Source organism: Mus musculus, chromosome 13 (assembly GCF_000001635.26).
Source record: "Mus musculus strain C57BL/6J chromosome 13, GRCm38.p6 C57BL/6J".
NCBI lineage: Eukaryota > Metazoa > Chordata > Mammalia > Rodentia > Muridae > Mus > Mus musculus.
Window position 1 is genome coordinate 92,674,372 of NC_000079.6, and position 17,387 is coordinate 92,691,758.

Below are 17,387 nucleotides of genomic sequence, written 5' to 3' on the forward strand. Positions count from 1 at the left end.
AAACCAATAGTTTGGTAGCTGGCTTTTGTGGCGCATGTAGAGAGGCTGACAGGCTGAGGCAGGAAGATCTTAGTTTTGAGGCAAGAGTGTGTATGGAAGGAAACCCTGATAATAGACTGGTTGGCCTACTCTTGTGAACTCCATCTGGGGATGTCTGGATAGATAGCTGAGGTGAGGGAGAGACTCCCCACAGGACCTTAACCTGTTCCCCGTGGCTACGGAAATCATAATGGGCGCAGTTCAGTGGGACAGTTTTCTACAGTCAACACACTAGTCTAAAATTAATGTATCGACATGCTGGCTCTCATCAGTGTGGGTTTTATTTTTGGTTGTTACAGGCTGTGCTTCTAGGACAGATGGGACAGATGTAACAGATGTGAGTGGCTCTGTTAATGCTGCTTAAGGCTTTTGAGCATTGGACATCCCTCCCCCACCACTTCCTCTCTCCATCAAAATAGAAAGACGATTCTTCTTTGTACACGAAAAATGGCAGAAAGTTCTACAGTTTGTTTCACTTAAAACCAGCTTCTGTGTGAAGCACATCTGGTGAGGGAGGTGCCAGGAGCTGTACTGGCATAACCAGGTGTGCCCCTCAGCTCCCACTCCTTTGGCTTCTGATGGGTAGAGTGACTTGTCACAGTTGCCACTTGGCCTTCAAAGTATAAACACATACTTTATCAGCTAACTGCTCTGTATTAACCTTAAGACTGGGCAGACTTTCTCCATAAATGTCTGCTAGTGAAAACTGCAGGCTCTGGGCTTCCACTGTAGTGTAAGAGTGGCCCAAACAATGCCAACAAATGAATATAGCTTCATTCCACAAGAAAGTTATTTACATAACCAGGAGACTGGCTAGATCTGACCTATGGGCTGTCGTTTTCCTGGCTGCTGTTTTAGGCCTGACTGACTCCATGCAGGCCACATACGTACCTCGTCTCTAAGAGACAAACTTCAGTGGCCTAAGCTTTATGCTCAGGCAAGCAGAGCTCTAGCTTACCTTTCAGGTAAGGGCTGCATGAACCCCATGCCTAGCTAGGCAAGCACAAGCTAGTGTCTGTTATTCTATATGGGATTATAAGCAAGTGGAACTAATTTATGGGGAAATAGTTATTTGTATGAATCACTTCAGTCATGTTAGGGATGAAGGAATGTGAGGAATGTAAAAATGAGCATGTGTGGATCCTAATACGGGGTAAGAAGTGAGGGATGCTGGAGCCACAGTGGCCGCTGTGCATGGTTCTCAGGAGTGGGATTCACAAGCAAGGGATTCAGGCTTTCAGAGTCACGAGTTGTTTAAGTATGTTGGTGTCCCATCTTACAGAAGACAGTTCATTCTCGTGCCCTATCATTGTTTAAATATACACGATACACATGCGTGGCATGTACGTGTATGTATGTGTGTGTGTACACATATGTATATATATACATATGTACACATACACACATCACTATGGTTATCTGCACAGCATTTCACTAGACAGTTAATTACTCATTAGCACCGATTTAAACTGATTAATTAGCCAGTGACTTACAGCACTGGGATCAAATCCAAGGCTCATATATGCTAGGCAAGTAGCCTACTGGTTGAGCAACATTCCAGCTTTATAATATGGATCTTAAACCTATTTTATTTGATGCTTCTATCCACATGACCTGAATAATACTTGCCCAGAGTATGTGGGAATGAGTGGCTGACTAAACCCTGTGTGTCACACACATGTGGCGTGTGGTGTGGCATAGGGGATAAAGCGTGTGCGTACAAGCTCTAACTTGACTGAGCTTTCCATATTTCCCCAGAAACCACCATGCATGCAGCTGCACCCTTGAAGAGGACCTTCGCTGACTTGGTGGTTAGCGCAGAGAGATTTGTCACCAGGGGTTGTAGCTCTCCTTGGCTGCGCTTCTCTGGGCTTAGACTGACCTTCCTCTGCTCTTTCACTCCCCCTCCTCCCAGGAGAGTCAGTCGATTCGCGTGGGCGTGGGTTGCTTCCTTTGCCATGTGTGTGCTGGCTCTGGACTCCTCAGCCCTTTCTTGGCTGGCCTGAAACTTACTGTGCAGACCAAGCTGGTCTTGGACACGAGGCATCCCCACCCCCTCAGCCTATCTCTGTCTCCCAGCTACTAGAATTACAAGCATGTGCCAGCATGCCCAGTATCTTTAGTCTAGCTGTCTTTCTGGAGTGAGTACCCTTGTGGAGCTATCCACCTACACCTCCTTTTGATACAGGCGCCTCCAGGACAGGCTGTCATTAAATCAATTACTGTTCTGTTGCCGTGATTCACTCCTGTGGTTACCTGTCAACTTCAAAACCGGGAATCCTCGTCCCAGGTCCGTCTCTGCACCTTCCATATTCACAGATGATGTCACATCCAGCAGGACAGCGTCTCTCATGGTCGGTTCTCACTGCTCTTCACTGAGATCCACTTCTGTTTCTCCTTCAGAATCAGAGACTCATGAGCTCTACCTTCATCTTTACCTAAACCTCTGTCGCTGGAGATGAAGTTCACTGGCTCCACTCTGTGTCTGGAAGAGACCTTCTTCCAGTCCTGTGTTGTGTCCTGTGAGTTCTCTGGTTTGGACTGAAGGCTTATGTATTTAGCCCTCAGTTAGAGCTGATTTCTAGCTGTGAGGACTTGTGTGAACTACATTGTCAGTCTGCCTGTGTGCTTTCGATCTCTGAAGGCTTTCTATGGGGGACATGACGCTCCTGGTTTGACAAGTGGTAGGGTCAGTAAAACTAGACCATGGGTTTCTAATTCACCCCTTCCTTTTCTGAACCTTTAATAAGGACAGAATATATACTTTTCTCATATATTTTTAAAAAAGGTCAAGGTACCTAGCCCAAAGAGGGGCAAGCCATAATTGGTGTTGCTGGTTTTTTTTAAAGCCTTTTTTATTAGATATTTTCTTCATTTACATTTCAAATGCTATCCCCAAAGCCCCCACCCTGCTCCCCAACCCACCCACTCCCGCTTCCTGGCCCTGGCGTTCCCCTGTACTGAGGCATATGATCTTCGAAATACCAAGGGCCTCTCCTCCTATTAATGGCTGACTAGGCCATCTTCTGCTACATATGCAACTAGAGACACAAGCTCTGGGGGTACTGGTTAGTTCATATTGTTGTTCCTCCTATAGGGTTGCAGACCTCTTTAGCTCCTTGGGTACTTTCTCTAGCTTGCTCACAGTCATCTTTTGGATGTAACACAGGGCCCCTAATGAAGGTGTTGCTGGTTTTAAGTGCTCCTGGGTTCCCCAAAGGCTGCAGGATGCTAAGGTACTGAGGAAAGAACCCTGGTCTCACAGTCTGTGCAGAAGGGTGGAGGCTGGCTCAGTATTCTTGTCTCACAGCTGCTGTGCCCTGATCAGTAACAGGCTAATACTGTGCTGTCAGAATTACTTCATGGAGAAAAGTCTAAGGGAGCCTGAAATGAAGACTTAAAGTCGAGAGGTGCACCCCTCCCCCGTTCCAGCATTCTTTCCAAGTGAGGGATGACGAAAAAGAATTCTTAGATCTTGCTCTTCTAGTTTCTATGAGCTAATTTATCACTCATGCCGAGATGCCCAGAGCTTTCTCAGCAGTAGGATTCCATCTGAAGCTCTAGAAATTTGATAGAAGCAAATGTAAGACTAATTAGCTTTGGTAATAGCACATTTTCATCTCTGAAGTCATACAGCTATGTGACTCCCATCTTCCCTTCCATTTCTGTGAGGACCACTCCCACAAATTTTTTTTCCCCTAAGTTTGGATCATCTAGAACCCGAGTCAGTGAGACCAAAAGACTTTTCTGTAGCCGTGTTTTATGTGCCTGTGTGTTTGCATATGGCATATATGTATGTACATGTTCACACATGTATGCCTGTTGTATGTAGGTGCTTGTGTGTGTGTGTATGTATGTGTGTGTGTATATATGTGTGTGTGTGTATGTGTGTGTGTGTGTGTGTGTGTGTGTGTGTGTGTGTGTGTGTGTACAAATACATGGGAGGCCAGGTTGATGTTACTGTCCTCATTTGGCTCCCAGCTTGTTTTGGATAGGATCTCTCATGGAACCTTCAGCTTATTGATTCAGCCAGACAGCCTGCCCAGCACATGTTGGGATTCCCCTATCCCAGCCCCCCAGTGCTGGGACTAAAGCATGTACCTTAGAGTCTGGCTTTTTACATGGGTGCGGGGGGGATCCAAACTTGACTACTCAAGTTACTATGGTGAGACTTTAGCAAATGAGCTGTCTCCTCGGCTCCTCTTGCCTTCGGTTTTTAATATCAATTTACCCAAGTTTGAAGATGCCGGGGGCATTGCTAGCTTCTGCTGCTGCTGCTGCTGCTGCTGCTGCTTCTGGTTTCTTTCACTTGAGGTTGGAACTTCCGCACATGCCGTGGAAGTGGACTTTCCTTTAGGAAGTGTCTATCTAAGTCTGAGAGTTCTGTTTATGCTTTGGGAACTTTTGTTTCCTTTTATTAAGTTCTGCAGATCAAATCCCTGGCCTTGCACATGCATGGTAAGTATATTGCTACTGAGCTATGTCCCTGGCCCTTTTATGTTTTGAGACAGGGTCTTACCCTGTTGCTTAGCCTGGCCTTAAGCTTGTTATGTGTCCCAGACTGGCTTCTAACCTGTGATACACGTGTGTCAGCCTTTTAAGTACTAGGACTAGAATCAAGGGCCACCGTGCCTTCCTGGAACTCAGTTCTTAGGGACTAGGACCCGTGCACCACTCATCTGGTTGGCATGGTTCTATAGTAAATGCTTTGACACAGTGGATGGAGTCCAGATGCCCACCTTACCTTGTTTAGATGAAATATACCCTTCAGTGGTCCTTGCAGTGTGTCTGACTCCCTCTCCAGCAAGCTCCTTCTGTATTTATACAGTGCCTAAGCTTATGTAATGACTACCGTGGACAAGGCACTGTAGGTAGCCCTTCACAAGGATTATCTGGAGGAATTTCCTGGGTAATTTATGAGAATACTTCATTTTAAAGATAGGGAAACTGAGAAAGGGGTAGGGGTCGGGGGAAGCTTGCCCAGATGAGCAGTGGAGTCCGGACTATAAATCCCTCTACGCTATTTATTCTTACTTGACAGTTTGTGTTTTGAGTTTGATTTCTCTGTGGGATGGGAAAAAAGCCTTTGCTCCCAGGGACCCGCACAGAACAATACAGACTCAGTGTGTGATGTCCTTGGATGCCCAGAGCAGACTTACGAGGTAACACCCTCAAGTATGGAATCTGTGTGTGATGTATGTTTTCTTTCCCCAAAACTGGAATAGAACTTGGAACAGCAAATATTTAATCAGAGAAAATTCCTCTTGTTAAAACCTTGTTAGCCTGTGGCGCTCGGAGGCTGTTACCTAAAAATACCCAGCACTTACTGAAAGTAAGTGTTGCTAAGTCACCCACAGAGCATAAAAGAGGCTTAGTTAATATTGGCAGCGGGGGTATTTGCCCTTAGTTTGGATCACATTTTCAATGCCACATACCTACCCTGTGATGCTCCTGGGTGCCTGTGGCCACAGAAGGGCCTGACTTGAGTAAACAAGGGAGGGGTTTACTGGGAGTGGCCACAGAGAAGGCTGTACCTGCCAGCGTTCGGAGGGAGGGAGAATGTAAGGAAGGAAAAAGGTAGGAGGGAGGGGAGGAGGATGAGCGGTGGGCTGGTGTAAGTGGGGAACGGGCCAGTGTGCATGTAATATGGTGTGTATGGGGATTCGTGAGGTGGTGTACACAAAGTGGGAAAAGGCAGGTTTGTAATCCAACACTTAGGAGGCTGAGGCAGGTGGATCACTGTTAGACCAAGGTTACTCTGGGTTAGACCAAGGTTACCCTGGGGTACAGGGGAGATCTTGAAATAAAAAAAGGAAGGGAGGAAAAGAGGAAACAGACAGATAATAATTGGTATTATTGACAAGTAAGTCGTGGGGTGGAAACACTGGGTCTGAGGTTATGAGGATCTGTTGCTCTCGTAGAGACTAGGGTTCTGTCCCTGACACTCACAGGGCAGCTGGCAGTTCCATGATTTCTGATGCCTCTTCTGCACTCTGTTGACACTGCATACATGTGGAATGCAGACATACATGTGGTCAAAACACCCCCCCACACAAAGTACATCTTTTTTTTAAAAAAAAGAAACTGTGTAAATAAAATAGTATAGTAAGTGATGTTGTTGAATTTCTTCTTTATAAATATAGATTTTGCTTGTCAATAGTACTGTTCATATCAATGTGACTCCATTAGGGTCGAGAGCTCTGAAACAGCCTTCTTGTTTGTGGGCCCATTCATATTCATAAACTTTTTTTTGATACTCATCTACATACCTGAAAGACACAACTTACAGGAGGAATTAATCATTTTGGCTCATGGTTTCTGAGGATTCATAGTTGAGTATCTCAGCATTTCTGAGCCTGTTGTGGGAGTGTGTTCTCAGCCTGGCAAGGAAATAGAGAAAAAACATACAGGAGAGGCCAGGCCAAGATACAGTCGAGGAGAGGACGTGAAAGATTTTAAGTCAGAGGCGATAACTCCAAGGAAACAGGTTTTCCAGATACAGCGGAGCTGATGCACAGCGGACTCACAAACTCTGAGAGCTTGCAAACTCTGAGAGCATGCGCAAGACCTGCGCCATCTTAATTCAGACAAGGCCCTAGCACGGAGACAGGGAAGTGGGGACAAAGCCTCACCTTTTGCCAAGAAGCCGATTAAATTCATAGCTTCTGGGAGAGGGAACGTCAGTTTTCTTCCATGGAGAAACACTGCTCAGTCTACCACCTTCTGCAGCAGGCTCAGTGCTCAGAGCAGTTGCCACATAAGTCGTACTCAGTGGATTTGTTTGCAGAGAAGAGATGATGTATAGTTGAGTGGGAAGAGAAGGGGGCAAGGACCTGGGAGGAAATGGAGGAATGGGAAGAATACAATTAAAATGTACGAACTTCTCAAAAGTAAATAAACAAAAACACAGTCCAGAGCTATGCCCCACTCGCCTCCCTACTCCACCTGTGCTCTGTCTCCTTCTCAGAACTCCCTGCTAATAACATTGTATTAAGAATCCATTGCATCAGAGTCCTCATGAGCTGGAGCTCACCCTCATGCACGCATGCACGCATGAAGGGAGATGCTTCACTACCACCCTAGTCATTTCTCAACCTAATCAGCAGTCAGGAGTCCCCATCACACCATGGCTTTCCCATATGAAGATTTGAACCCAGATGGATGCTCACTCATATTTCAACCCAGCTTAAAACAACAACAAAACTTAGACTCCATTAGAAAGCACTCACATGGCCTGGCTCATTTCCTCCATGTGGGCACTTCCTGTGTCTTTGTGTCCACTTTTCATTGCTACTCCAAAGTGGTGACTAGGTGTTCTCACTGGGATGGCTCAGAGCCACAATCTCAAGTGCCTCAGTTACGTTTGTGAAGGAAATCAAACTGTGCTGTCTCTGCCTCATGCTCTGACCTTTGCTGGTTGTATCTCCTGTCTACTCAAACAGCAGTGTGTTCAAGAAGGACTCGTTCTCTCTGGTGCTCACAGACTCTTTGGTTCTCTCTCCCTCTCTCCCTTCCCCCACCATCTTCCCTTTCCTACCCTACTTCTCCTACCTACCTCTCTCTGGAGAGACTGAGAAGCTGAAACAATGTATCTTCTGAGTGTCGGGACTGTCGTTATCTATCACCTTACCTAGTTTTTTATTTGATGCTTTGGATTGAGCCCAGGGCTTCATGCACACTAGATAAGTATGTAACTCTACCAATTGAGCTAAGTCCACAGCCCTAAATCTTTAAAAGAACATCGTGTATATAGAATGTGTATAGTACTACATGTGTATATGTGTGTATATATGTGTTGTATACATGTGTATATATACACTCTTATTTGTGAATGAATAAAAAATACCCCCACCAACTAAGTTGATGACTCTTCAGTAGAGAAGAGTAACTTTTGGTGTGGTTATGTAGGCAGTTTCTCACTTTTTATGTTATATATTGTAATATTGCAATAGAAATTGATATTGAAAGTCCCTGGAATAAATAAAGATAGAACAGTACATTTATCCCTATAAATCTTTTAAAGAGTATAAAGAAAACTAAGAAAATGTCTTTATCCTTTAAAGATTAGAAGAGGGCATTGGATCCACTGGAAATGGAATTACAGATCCCTGTGAGCCATCATTTGGGTGCTGGGAGTTGGACCATGGTCCTGAAAGAGCAACCGTTGAGCAGCCAGTGAGCTGTCTGTCCAGCTAGAAACTCTAGCGGATAGGTTGTTCTTATTCAGTCTTGGTGCTGATTTGCACATGGCTGTTTTTACCATGCATTTGACTAAGACTGAACACTCACAGGCAGCTCCTCTCAGCCTAGTTCTAACAGGCAACTTTTGCATCTTCTCTCTCAGATTCCCTTTTTTGAAGAGTTCTGTAAAAAGACTCAAGCCGGTGGTGACGCCTGTGAGAACCTGGTAGGGTATTCTGCGGTGTACAGAGTCTGCTTTGGAATGGCTTGTTTCTTTGCTCTGTTTTGCCTGCTGACCTTAAAAGTCAACAACAGCAAAAGTTGCCGGGCCTACATTCACAACGGGTAAGTCTCTTGTTCTTCCAAGGGTGTCCTAGGGTCTGCTCGTCCTCACTGACTGACGTTCTGCTAGTTGACATTTGACACTGATGTGGGGAGGATGGGCTGTGTGTCACTGGTAGCCTAAGAGCGGCAGTGCCTGGTGCCATAATAAGAAATTCAGTATACACAGGGAGTTTATTGTTTCTACTAGGGTCTTCCCCTGAGTCATTTCCATCCTACCGTGAAGAAGAGTTTTATACAATCAGAGGCCATTCCAAGTGTGCCTCCTTATGGGAAAAGCCACTCTGTGGCACTCCATCACTTCCCCTTGATGTGGGAAGAACACTACCAACAACAGAAACATGAGCTAGCAGGCGGCCTTACAAGGACCTTTTGTCGCCTTTGAGTATCATTTGAATGTCTGCCTTTCTTTCTCTTCCCAGCTTTTGGTTCTTTAAATTGCTGCTGTTAGGGGCCATGTGCTCAGGAGCGTTCTTCATTCCGGATCAGGAGACCTTTCTGAAAGGTACACATGGGGTATTTTGGGCTACCCAGTTACTTTGTTTTGACACATTTCATAAAACTCTTCAAAAACATGGTCTAGTGTCTTTGCTATTTTGAACTACTGATTCTTTTATGAGTTGAAGACTGTCCAGGTGTTGGGGGTTTAGCTTAGCTGTAGTGTGCTTGCTTAGCAAGCACGCCCTGGCTTGGCCCCAGCAGTTGTATGGGAGCTTTGTAAAGCAGCTTTACCTGTGTGCACTCCCTCCCCCCTTTCCTCCTCCTCTGCTTACAAGGAGCCCGTGAGAAGGCTCTGTTCCTCTGCTACCTAAGCAATTGGAATGATAAGCTTACTGGCTTGGAGAGTAAAGGAGGTCTTTAATATTTACTTGAAAACAGATCTGGCACATCAGATCCGCCACTCCTCTGCCGTGGAAGAGTGTCATTCTCTCTGAGTACAAAGCAGACCTGGCAGCATGAAACTGTTGTTAGCTGTGAGAACTGGACAAGGGACATCCTCCAGTCTGTGTCCAAACTCACTGTATGTGAAGTTAGACACCATTTGAGTTGCAGTTCTTACTGGTGTGTAATACAGAGCCATTAGTCATATCCAAAGCAGGGCTCCTTCCAAGGGAAAGAATGGGATGCCCTTTTCTGAGAACAGGTAAGAATGGAGATGGGATTTAAATTAAAGCGGGTCAGAATACTCCATTCAACCCAAATAGATTGACTTTTCTAGTGGAGATGAGGGTCGCAGGTACCAACCACACTTCATTACATCTTTAGGGCTCTATCAGTTTTTCATATACTTTAAAAAAACTGGTTTAAAAAGTCTAAGTCTTCCTTTTATCTATAACACTGTTAACTAGTTTTTATTTATTACGAAGATACTTCATGTATATTTTAGCATATCGGAGCTATTATATCTATAGAGAGAGGTGACCTAAGAGTCCTCAGGTCAGCTCTAGCTCTATCTTATTATAAACAGCCTGCGACCCACACGGTGGGGTTCATCCAACAGTTTAGGGCAGAGCCAAAAAAGCCTTGAGGCCTTGACGCTTAATTTCCATACTGGATAGCCAAGGCTCATTGCCAGTAAGATTTAAACTGTTGATTTTTCTAGCAGTATTTCTTTTTGCTTGTGAATCAGGCCACTGTGGATTGTGTAAACCCCTGCATCTATTGAGACAGCTGTTAGTTCAGCTTGAGGTTCAGCTTGGATGCTCCAGGGCCAGACTCTGATGCCCCAGTCCTAGTTGTGCCCTTTCATTCTAGAGTGTAGTTCATGGTGGAAGTCAAGACAGCAGGAGTTTGAAGCAGCTGGTCACATGCCTAGGGAAAAAAAAGCAATGAACATCTGTTTGCTGCTCACATCACTCTCTCTAGTTTATAGTCTAGACTCCTCTGTCCAAGGAATGGTCCTAACAAGTAAGATGAATCGTCCAATCTCAGTGAACATAATCAAGATAATTCCCTATAAGCATGCCTAGAGGCCCATTTCTCTAGTGATTCTAGATTCTGTCAGAGACAGTAGCTGTCAAACCAGCTCACACAGACTTGCAGGTTTATCTCATGTTTATCAAGTGCGTATGAGGTTAGCATCTACCTTGTATGGTTGTATGGGCATGAAGTGTATTAGAGGAATGACGAGCACAAATAAAAAGTATTGTTCTTTGGAGTTGAATGCACATGGTGCTCACCTCTCTCCCTTTGGGTGGTGTTCTTTTGCAGTCTGGCGCTATGTGGGAGCTGGGGGCAGCTTCCTCTTCATTTGTATCCAGCTCCTCCTGATTGTGCAGTTTGCACATAAGTGGAACAAGAACTGGTATGTGCTGTTGTGGAAAGCTCTCACTCACTGACTTGAAGAAACTGTCTACCACTGACAAAGGATTACACTCCCACTCCGTGTGGGTCTTTCCATTTTCTCCTCTCTGGTACTATTTTCTGTCCTCTCTGCCCTCCTGTCCTGCTTTGCCTTATGTGCCTGGCTGTGCGCACTGTGTGGCTGGCTGGCCATGTGGACCATGTGTGGCTAGCTGGCTATATGGACGGAGTATGTCTGGCTGGCTGTGTGGACCCTGTGTGACTGACTTGACTGTGGGATGAGTATGTCTGTACCTTGGACGGTGTCCAGGTTCCACTCCTACAAGGTTAGAAAGCAAAACAAGCACAGGCAGCACAATGCTTTGGAACAGGAGATCTTCTGTGAAGAGTCTGGGATTGAGATAGTTCTCTTCTTGGAAAAAAAATGGTTTGTCTCTACTTTCTAAAACATACAGGATCCCTTTATTGGGAAAACTTGCATCCTGCTGTAAGGGAGCTGTCTTGCCTGTAAAATGGTAGCCTTTTAGTGCCTTGGAAACAGCATTCGCATCCAGGCCAAGAGGGAAGTGCCTGTCAGTAACAACCATCCAGCCCCTCTGCTGAGGCCATGTTGACACTGAGGTGCTGAGCAAACTGCTTCATTGCTCTGGTTTGTTTGCTTGTCTGTCTGTCTGTCTGTCTGTCTGTCTGGTGGTGTTGGTGATTTATTTGGGTCTCTTGGATACCAGGTAAGTGTTTGCCACTGAGCTGACTTTATTTTTCAAATAGTCCTCTTTTATACCCAGTAAAGCTATTACTTTTATGTCTGTCTGTCTGTCTGTCTCTGCAGTTCAGGCTGGTTGTAAATTAATGATCTTCCCTCTTCTGCCTCCAGAATACTAGAATTCTAGGCATATATAAACTGTGGCTGCCATTTTATAGATTTTTCTAGGTATCATTTTATTCTATATTTTGGCAAAAAACAAACAACTCACAATAATGCTGTATGAGTATGCATTTTCTTTTATGTTGAGTAAGATAAAACACATTGTCCAAACTTTTTCAATACTTTTTATTTTTAATATATTCTTCAGCTTGAACATTGTTCTGCCCTTTTTTTCTTAAAGATAATAATGAGATGACATGGTAGCTGTGGGGATGCATCAGTGGAAACAGTGTAGTGACAGCCATGTTATTACTTTGTGAATATTAGATTAAGTACAGCTGAGTAGGACCAGATTTTAAATGTTGGGGCTGGAGAGATGGCTCAGTGGTTCCTAGTGCATGGTGTTCTTATAGAAGACCCAAGATTGGTTCCCAGCACCCATATCAGACTAACACCTTCAGCGCCAGCAGATAATTGGATTCTCTCTTGTAGAGGTGTTGCGTGTGTGCGTGCGTGCGTGTACACACACACACACACACACACATACACTAGCTCAAATAAATCTTTAAAACTGTTTACATGCTTTGGTGTTTTACCTCTGCAATTACAGGATTTCAGGTTGACGTGTGTCCTTGTAAGAGATAGTGCTTGCTCTCTACATTTTGAGTCACCTTTAAAACGATGCTGTCATCTCTTCTATAGGTCAAGTTTTGAGGTGGTAGAGTTTTCTTAAAGATCAGCTAAGGGTTGTAAGCACATGCCACTGTGCACAGCTTTTTAGGTCCCACTCAGCCTCTCATGGTACTAAGGCAAGCACTTTCCCAACTGAGCTACCTCCTGAGCCCAGCACAGCTTTTCTTTCCCCGACTTTAAAGATTTATTAAATTATGTGTATGGGAGTACTTACATGTGTACTTACTAACCCCTTTTTTGATTCTCCTATCTGTGCAGAATGGGTCTCTAGTTGCAGGTGGGCAAGGAGTCGGCGAATGACAAACAGAAGCAACACAGAGAGTGTGTAGAATCTGAGTGTAATTTTTCAAATCGAACATCAAACTTTTTATACTGAAGAGTAACAAGAAACCAGGCGAGACACATCTGCTGAGTTACTGTGACACAATACAAAAGGAATGTATACATCAAAAGATGGCAGGGACCAGGTCTTATTTACCACTAAGATGGGAGCCAGGTGTAATGCTAGTCTATTGTTAAGCCCACCACCAGGGGTTCTTAGTAAATGCTTGATTTATGCTGTTTCTTTGGGCCTAGGGAAGAAACCTGTCTCAGGGGAATTCCCTAACTCTTTCATGGTAAATCCATCTATTTGCTATGCCATTGTGTATATTCCCTTGTTTGGGTGAGACTGGCTACTGTCCTAAGTAATCACTCTGCAGACCAGCCCTGAGCTATTCCAGCTCCATTCTTTGTAATGCCTAATTAGTTTTGCTGTCTCTACTAGAAGTAAATTTGAATGTTACTGAATAGGTAACATTCTTACTGAATTCCAAGCTTGTCAATTCAAGGATTTTCTAGGACGTTGGAACACTGGTGGAGGCTTACCTATGTCAGAATTCAATCTTTAAAAGCACTTATAATAAAACAATACTGAAAGAGATCACATGGATCCATACACCAGACTAACATGGGGATAGGGTATGAGTATACGGGTTATGAGAATGCCAAGGTTCCAGGAGGTTGAGTTTCCTTGAAACTCTTTGCCTCCTGAGTGCTTCCAGGCCTCTCAGTTTGTTAAGCAGGCTTCACTGGAGTGGGCGTAGCACATGTCAGTGCAGGTACCTCTGACATTGGATTCCCAGGAGTGGGAGTTACAGGCATGTGTGAGCCTCCTCATGTACGTGCTTGGGACTGAACTCAGGTCCTCTGCAAGAGCAGTAAATGCTCTTAACCACTGAGCCATCTCTCCATCCCCTTTCCCTGATTCTACTCACTGTATTTCTCCCTTAGTATTTCTTCAGTTTGGAGAGGTGGTCCTGATGCAGGCTCTTTTTTTTTAGCACAAAGAGAAACATACTGGGGCTGACCAGGCTTCTGCGAGTAGAGCTGTTTGCTTCTCCTACAAGAGAAGGTGATCTCAGAGGGACTGCTGGCAGAACATGGAAAGACGGAGAAAGCTCACAGCCAACTCTACTGAGTGATCATCTTTACCTCATACCTCAGTGCAGCCACTGTGTTTCCCAGGGCTGCTAGCATCAGAGTGGAGAAGTGCTGGGCTAAAGCTGATGGTTGTCCTTTTTAGTTGATGAACATGCTTGGGCCAGGAGAGGAGACTCATGTTTAGAAATAATTCTAAGCCAGTGAACCTGCAGAATTTTTGGAACTTTCTAGCTGAGATAAGAGTGTAATCATTGTTGAAAGTGTCTTAGGCTCTGTGGTTCCAGGGTCTCTGCTGGGGCTAATCCCAGTATCTGAAGGATAGAATGCTCCAGAGAATGGGGCCTTCACTGACCTGTTTTTCTCTCCCTTCCACCTCACCTACTTCTTTCTCGGAGAAACAGGACTGCAGGCACCGTCCGTAATAAGCTGTGGTACGCCTCCCTGTCCCTGGTGACACTCATCATGTATTCCGTTGCTGTTGGAGGCTTGGCTTTGATGGCAGTGTTTTACACACAGTGGGACGACTGCATGGACAACAAGATTCTCCTGGGAGTGCACGGTGGCCTATGCGTGCTAATCTCTCTGGTAGCCATCTCACCCTGCGTCCAGAATCGTAAGCATGGTTTTTTTCTTTTTGTTTTTCCTTTGTGAATTTTAACAAACCCAGTAGGTTTCTTTAGAAGCCCAAGTCATTCTTTAACTTCCTGTGGATGGGACTCAGCCTCCTCTTCATACTCCATGCCCATTTGGAGGTAATAACTAGGTTTACTTGTTATCCAAAAAAATCGGAACTTAAGTCAATAATAGATAGACAGTGCACACAGGGAACCTTTAAGTGGGAAATGTGCTTAGTCTCTGTTAAGCAAGAGATGTATAAATTCAGCTTATTGTGTCCTTGTGGAATTTGGATGGCAAGGCTCAGAGCAGCTGTATTTGGGATTGTCTTAGGTGACTGGCAACCTGACTAAGACAGGAAGCGGGAAATCCTATCCTGGTTGCTTCCAGTCTCATGACCAGAGTGTACTTACTGAAGTCAGCAGAACTGTCTGATCTTGGCCTTGCTTTGGCCGTTGTTGAGAGCCACAAATGCAAATTCAGTGGGGGTTGAAAGCACCTTAGAAAGTGGAGCTGTGAACTGTTACTAATAACCTATCTATGACATCTTAAGCAAGTATGCTGAAGACATGCTGTCTTCAGAGGTGTAAAAGTGTCCCCAGTCTGGTGTTGATTGAAGGATCTTACTCCATGGGTGATTGATCTACACGGGCCATTCCAAGTTCTGGATAGGAAAAGGAAATATGGGCAAAAATGGAAAGCCCCTTCGAATCTCTTTCCAAAGTAGTGGATTTGAAAAGCTGGGCACACCTGTGCATTCCTGTAAGCACAGTACGTGGGAAATGGAAGCTGGAAGATCGGAGGTTTAAAGGCAGCCTTGACTGCATAGGTTTGAGGCCAGCCTGGGCTATGTGAGACTCCTCCCCTTTAAGGGATAAGGCAGCAGCAAGTACTAAATCATTTTAGCAGGACTAAGATATTTTCCATACTAAGTTTTTAACCGCATTACAGAAATTGATATGATTATTCTCCTAGTTCCTGCAATTGATCAGTTTGTTCCTAAAACAAACTATTGGTAAGCTGACCAGAATCTTTTTTGGGTTAATCTTACCTTCTGAAACAGCCACAACATTTTGCTTAATGACATTAGTTCTGAGGGTGTCTTGTTCCCATTGCAGAGAGCACCATTATGATAGCCTGTTACAGTACTTCTACTGATAATTATTATTGAATAATGGTAAATAAGAAGGAATTTAACTAGAAGGAAGGGTGAATCCTTTCCTGTCAGCAAGTGTTGAAAATTTTAGCAAAGAGAGATCCCTTATCCCTAGATTCCATAGTTGCTCCAGATGATCCCAGTACTGAGTTATCACTTAAATATTGTACTTTAAGTCCCTCCCAGTGAATGTCTGTCCCATAGCTTCCCTTGTTAGCCTAAACCAGGTTTTGTACTTAGTGTGGCCAAGAATGGTTTCATTTTTGGTGGGATTTGTTTTGTTTTGTTTTTACCTCTTGACAGCTCAATGCTTGTGCTTCATGGATTGTCTAAAGACCTTGTACAACCCACAATGAATGGTCTGTGAAATTTGTCTATTGCACCAAACTAAATGATGATGGCTATTTTCTTTTTCTGATCTTGTGATTTATGAACTAATGTTATAAATTTCATAGGGAGAGAGACTGACAGAAGGCTCAGCTAGCGTAGGCGCTTGCTGCTAAGTCTGATAACCTGAATTTAGTCCCTTAGACAGAGAGAACTGACTCCTGCAAATTATTCTCTGACATCCACACATGCTATGGCTCTTGTGCACCTGCATGCACCCATACATGCATGCATGCATGCATGCAATTGAAAAACCACTCAGGGGTCTAGGCAGTATGTTGAATATGTTACAGGTTTTGGAGAGTTGTTTATGGAGAAGTTGGACAGATTTTGGCATCTTTAAAATAGCATGAATAGGGCATATTCCCTACCCAATATTACATTTTTTTTTCCTGAGACAAACACTTCATTAGGTTCCCCTTTCTTTAGTAAAGGTGAGTGTCTAAGTTTAAGGAGCATCATCCGTTGGCTGAGGGTTGCAGGGAGGGTGGTGGTGGTAGGGTTCTATTTAGGGTATAATGTCTTACTGCCAGGACTTCAAGCCTGTCTTCTGTCTGTCTCTTTCTAGGACAGCCACACTCTGGGCTGCTGCAGTCAGGGCTCATAAGCTGTTATGTCACCTACCTCACCTTCTCAGCACTGACCAGCAAGCCTGAAAAAAAAGGTAAGCAGCTCTGTTCAAGAGTGTGTGCTCACAGTGCACATGTCTCTGTTCCCTAGACCTGAACTCTTACTGAGCTATGGAGGGTTAGAGAATTCAAAGAACCAGGGTTTTCTATGCTTTGTCATTAAGTAAAGCCTTTAACAGCAAAAATGAAATTTTCTCCTCTTAAAACATTTTTTTAATTTTGTGTGTTTGTGCACATGCTTATGTGAGTGCAGGTGCCCCAGGATTCAGAAAAGGGTGCCTGATCCTCTGGGGCGTAATTGCAGGCTACTGTGAGCAGCCTGGTGTGGGTACAAGAGCAGCAAGGCTCCTTAAGCTCTGAGCCCTCTTCCCAGCCCCCGGCGTGTATTGAGTTTTCTGGCTTGCAGAGAAGAGTGACCAGAGAGGAGCTTCAGCAGTTGTCTTTAGGCCTCCGCTGCATTCTGTCATTCTGCTCTGGCAAGAACCACTTTATTTTAGTGTTTTATCGGCTTCGTTTGGTTTTGAATTTTTGTTTGTTTGTTATGTTTCCTACATCAGGGGTTTATTCTCTGACACTGAGAGAGGTGGGAGGAGCGAAGGTGAGGGAAACAGAAGACAGTTTGAACCTGGATCTGTCACTGCCTGACAGGCAATCCCAGTGCTTGCCCTAGATGACATTTATTTAACAGCGACAGCAGGATGTAGAGAAAGGAACCAGACTGCCTGAGCTCTGTTCTCTGTGTGGTTTTCATGCT

General features: G+C 44.5%; 1 protein-coding gene across 1 annotated transcript in view; it reads left to right on the plus strand.

Annotated features, from left to right (window-relative positions):
• Window positions 1-17,387, plus strand: part of Serinc5 (serine incorporator 5) — a 100,810-nt gene that overhangs the window by 63,234 nt on the left and 20,189 nt on the right. Inside the window, exons 3-7 of the mRNA NM_172588.2 lie at window positions 8,384-8,565; window positions 8,985-9,067; window positions 10,774-10,867; window positions 14,248-14,459; window positions 16,573-16,668. Of these exons, the coding sequence (NP_766176.1) occupies window positions 8,384-8,565; window positions 8,985-9,067; window positions 10,774-10,867; window positions 14,248-14,459; window positions 16,573-16,668 (667 nt within the window). The remainder of the gene's footprint in view (window positions 1-8,383; window positions 8,566-8,984; window positions 9,068-10,773; window positions 10,868-14,247; window positions 14,460-16,572; window positions 16,669-17,387) is intronic.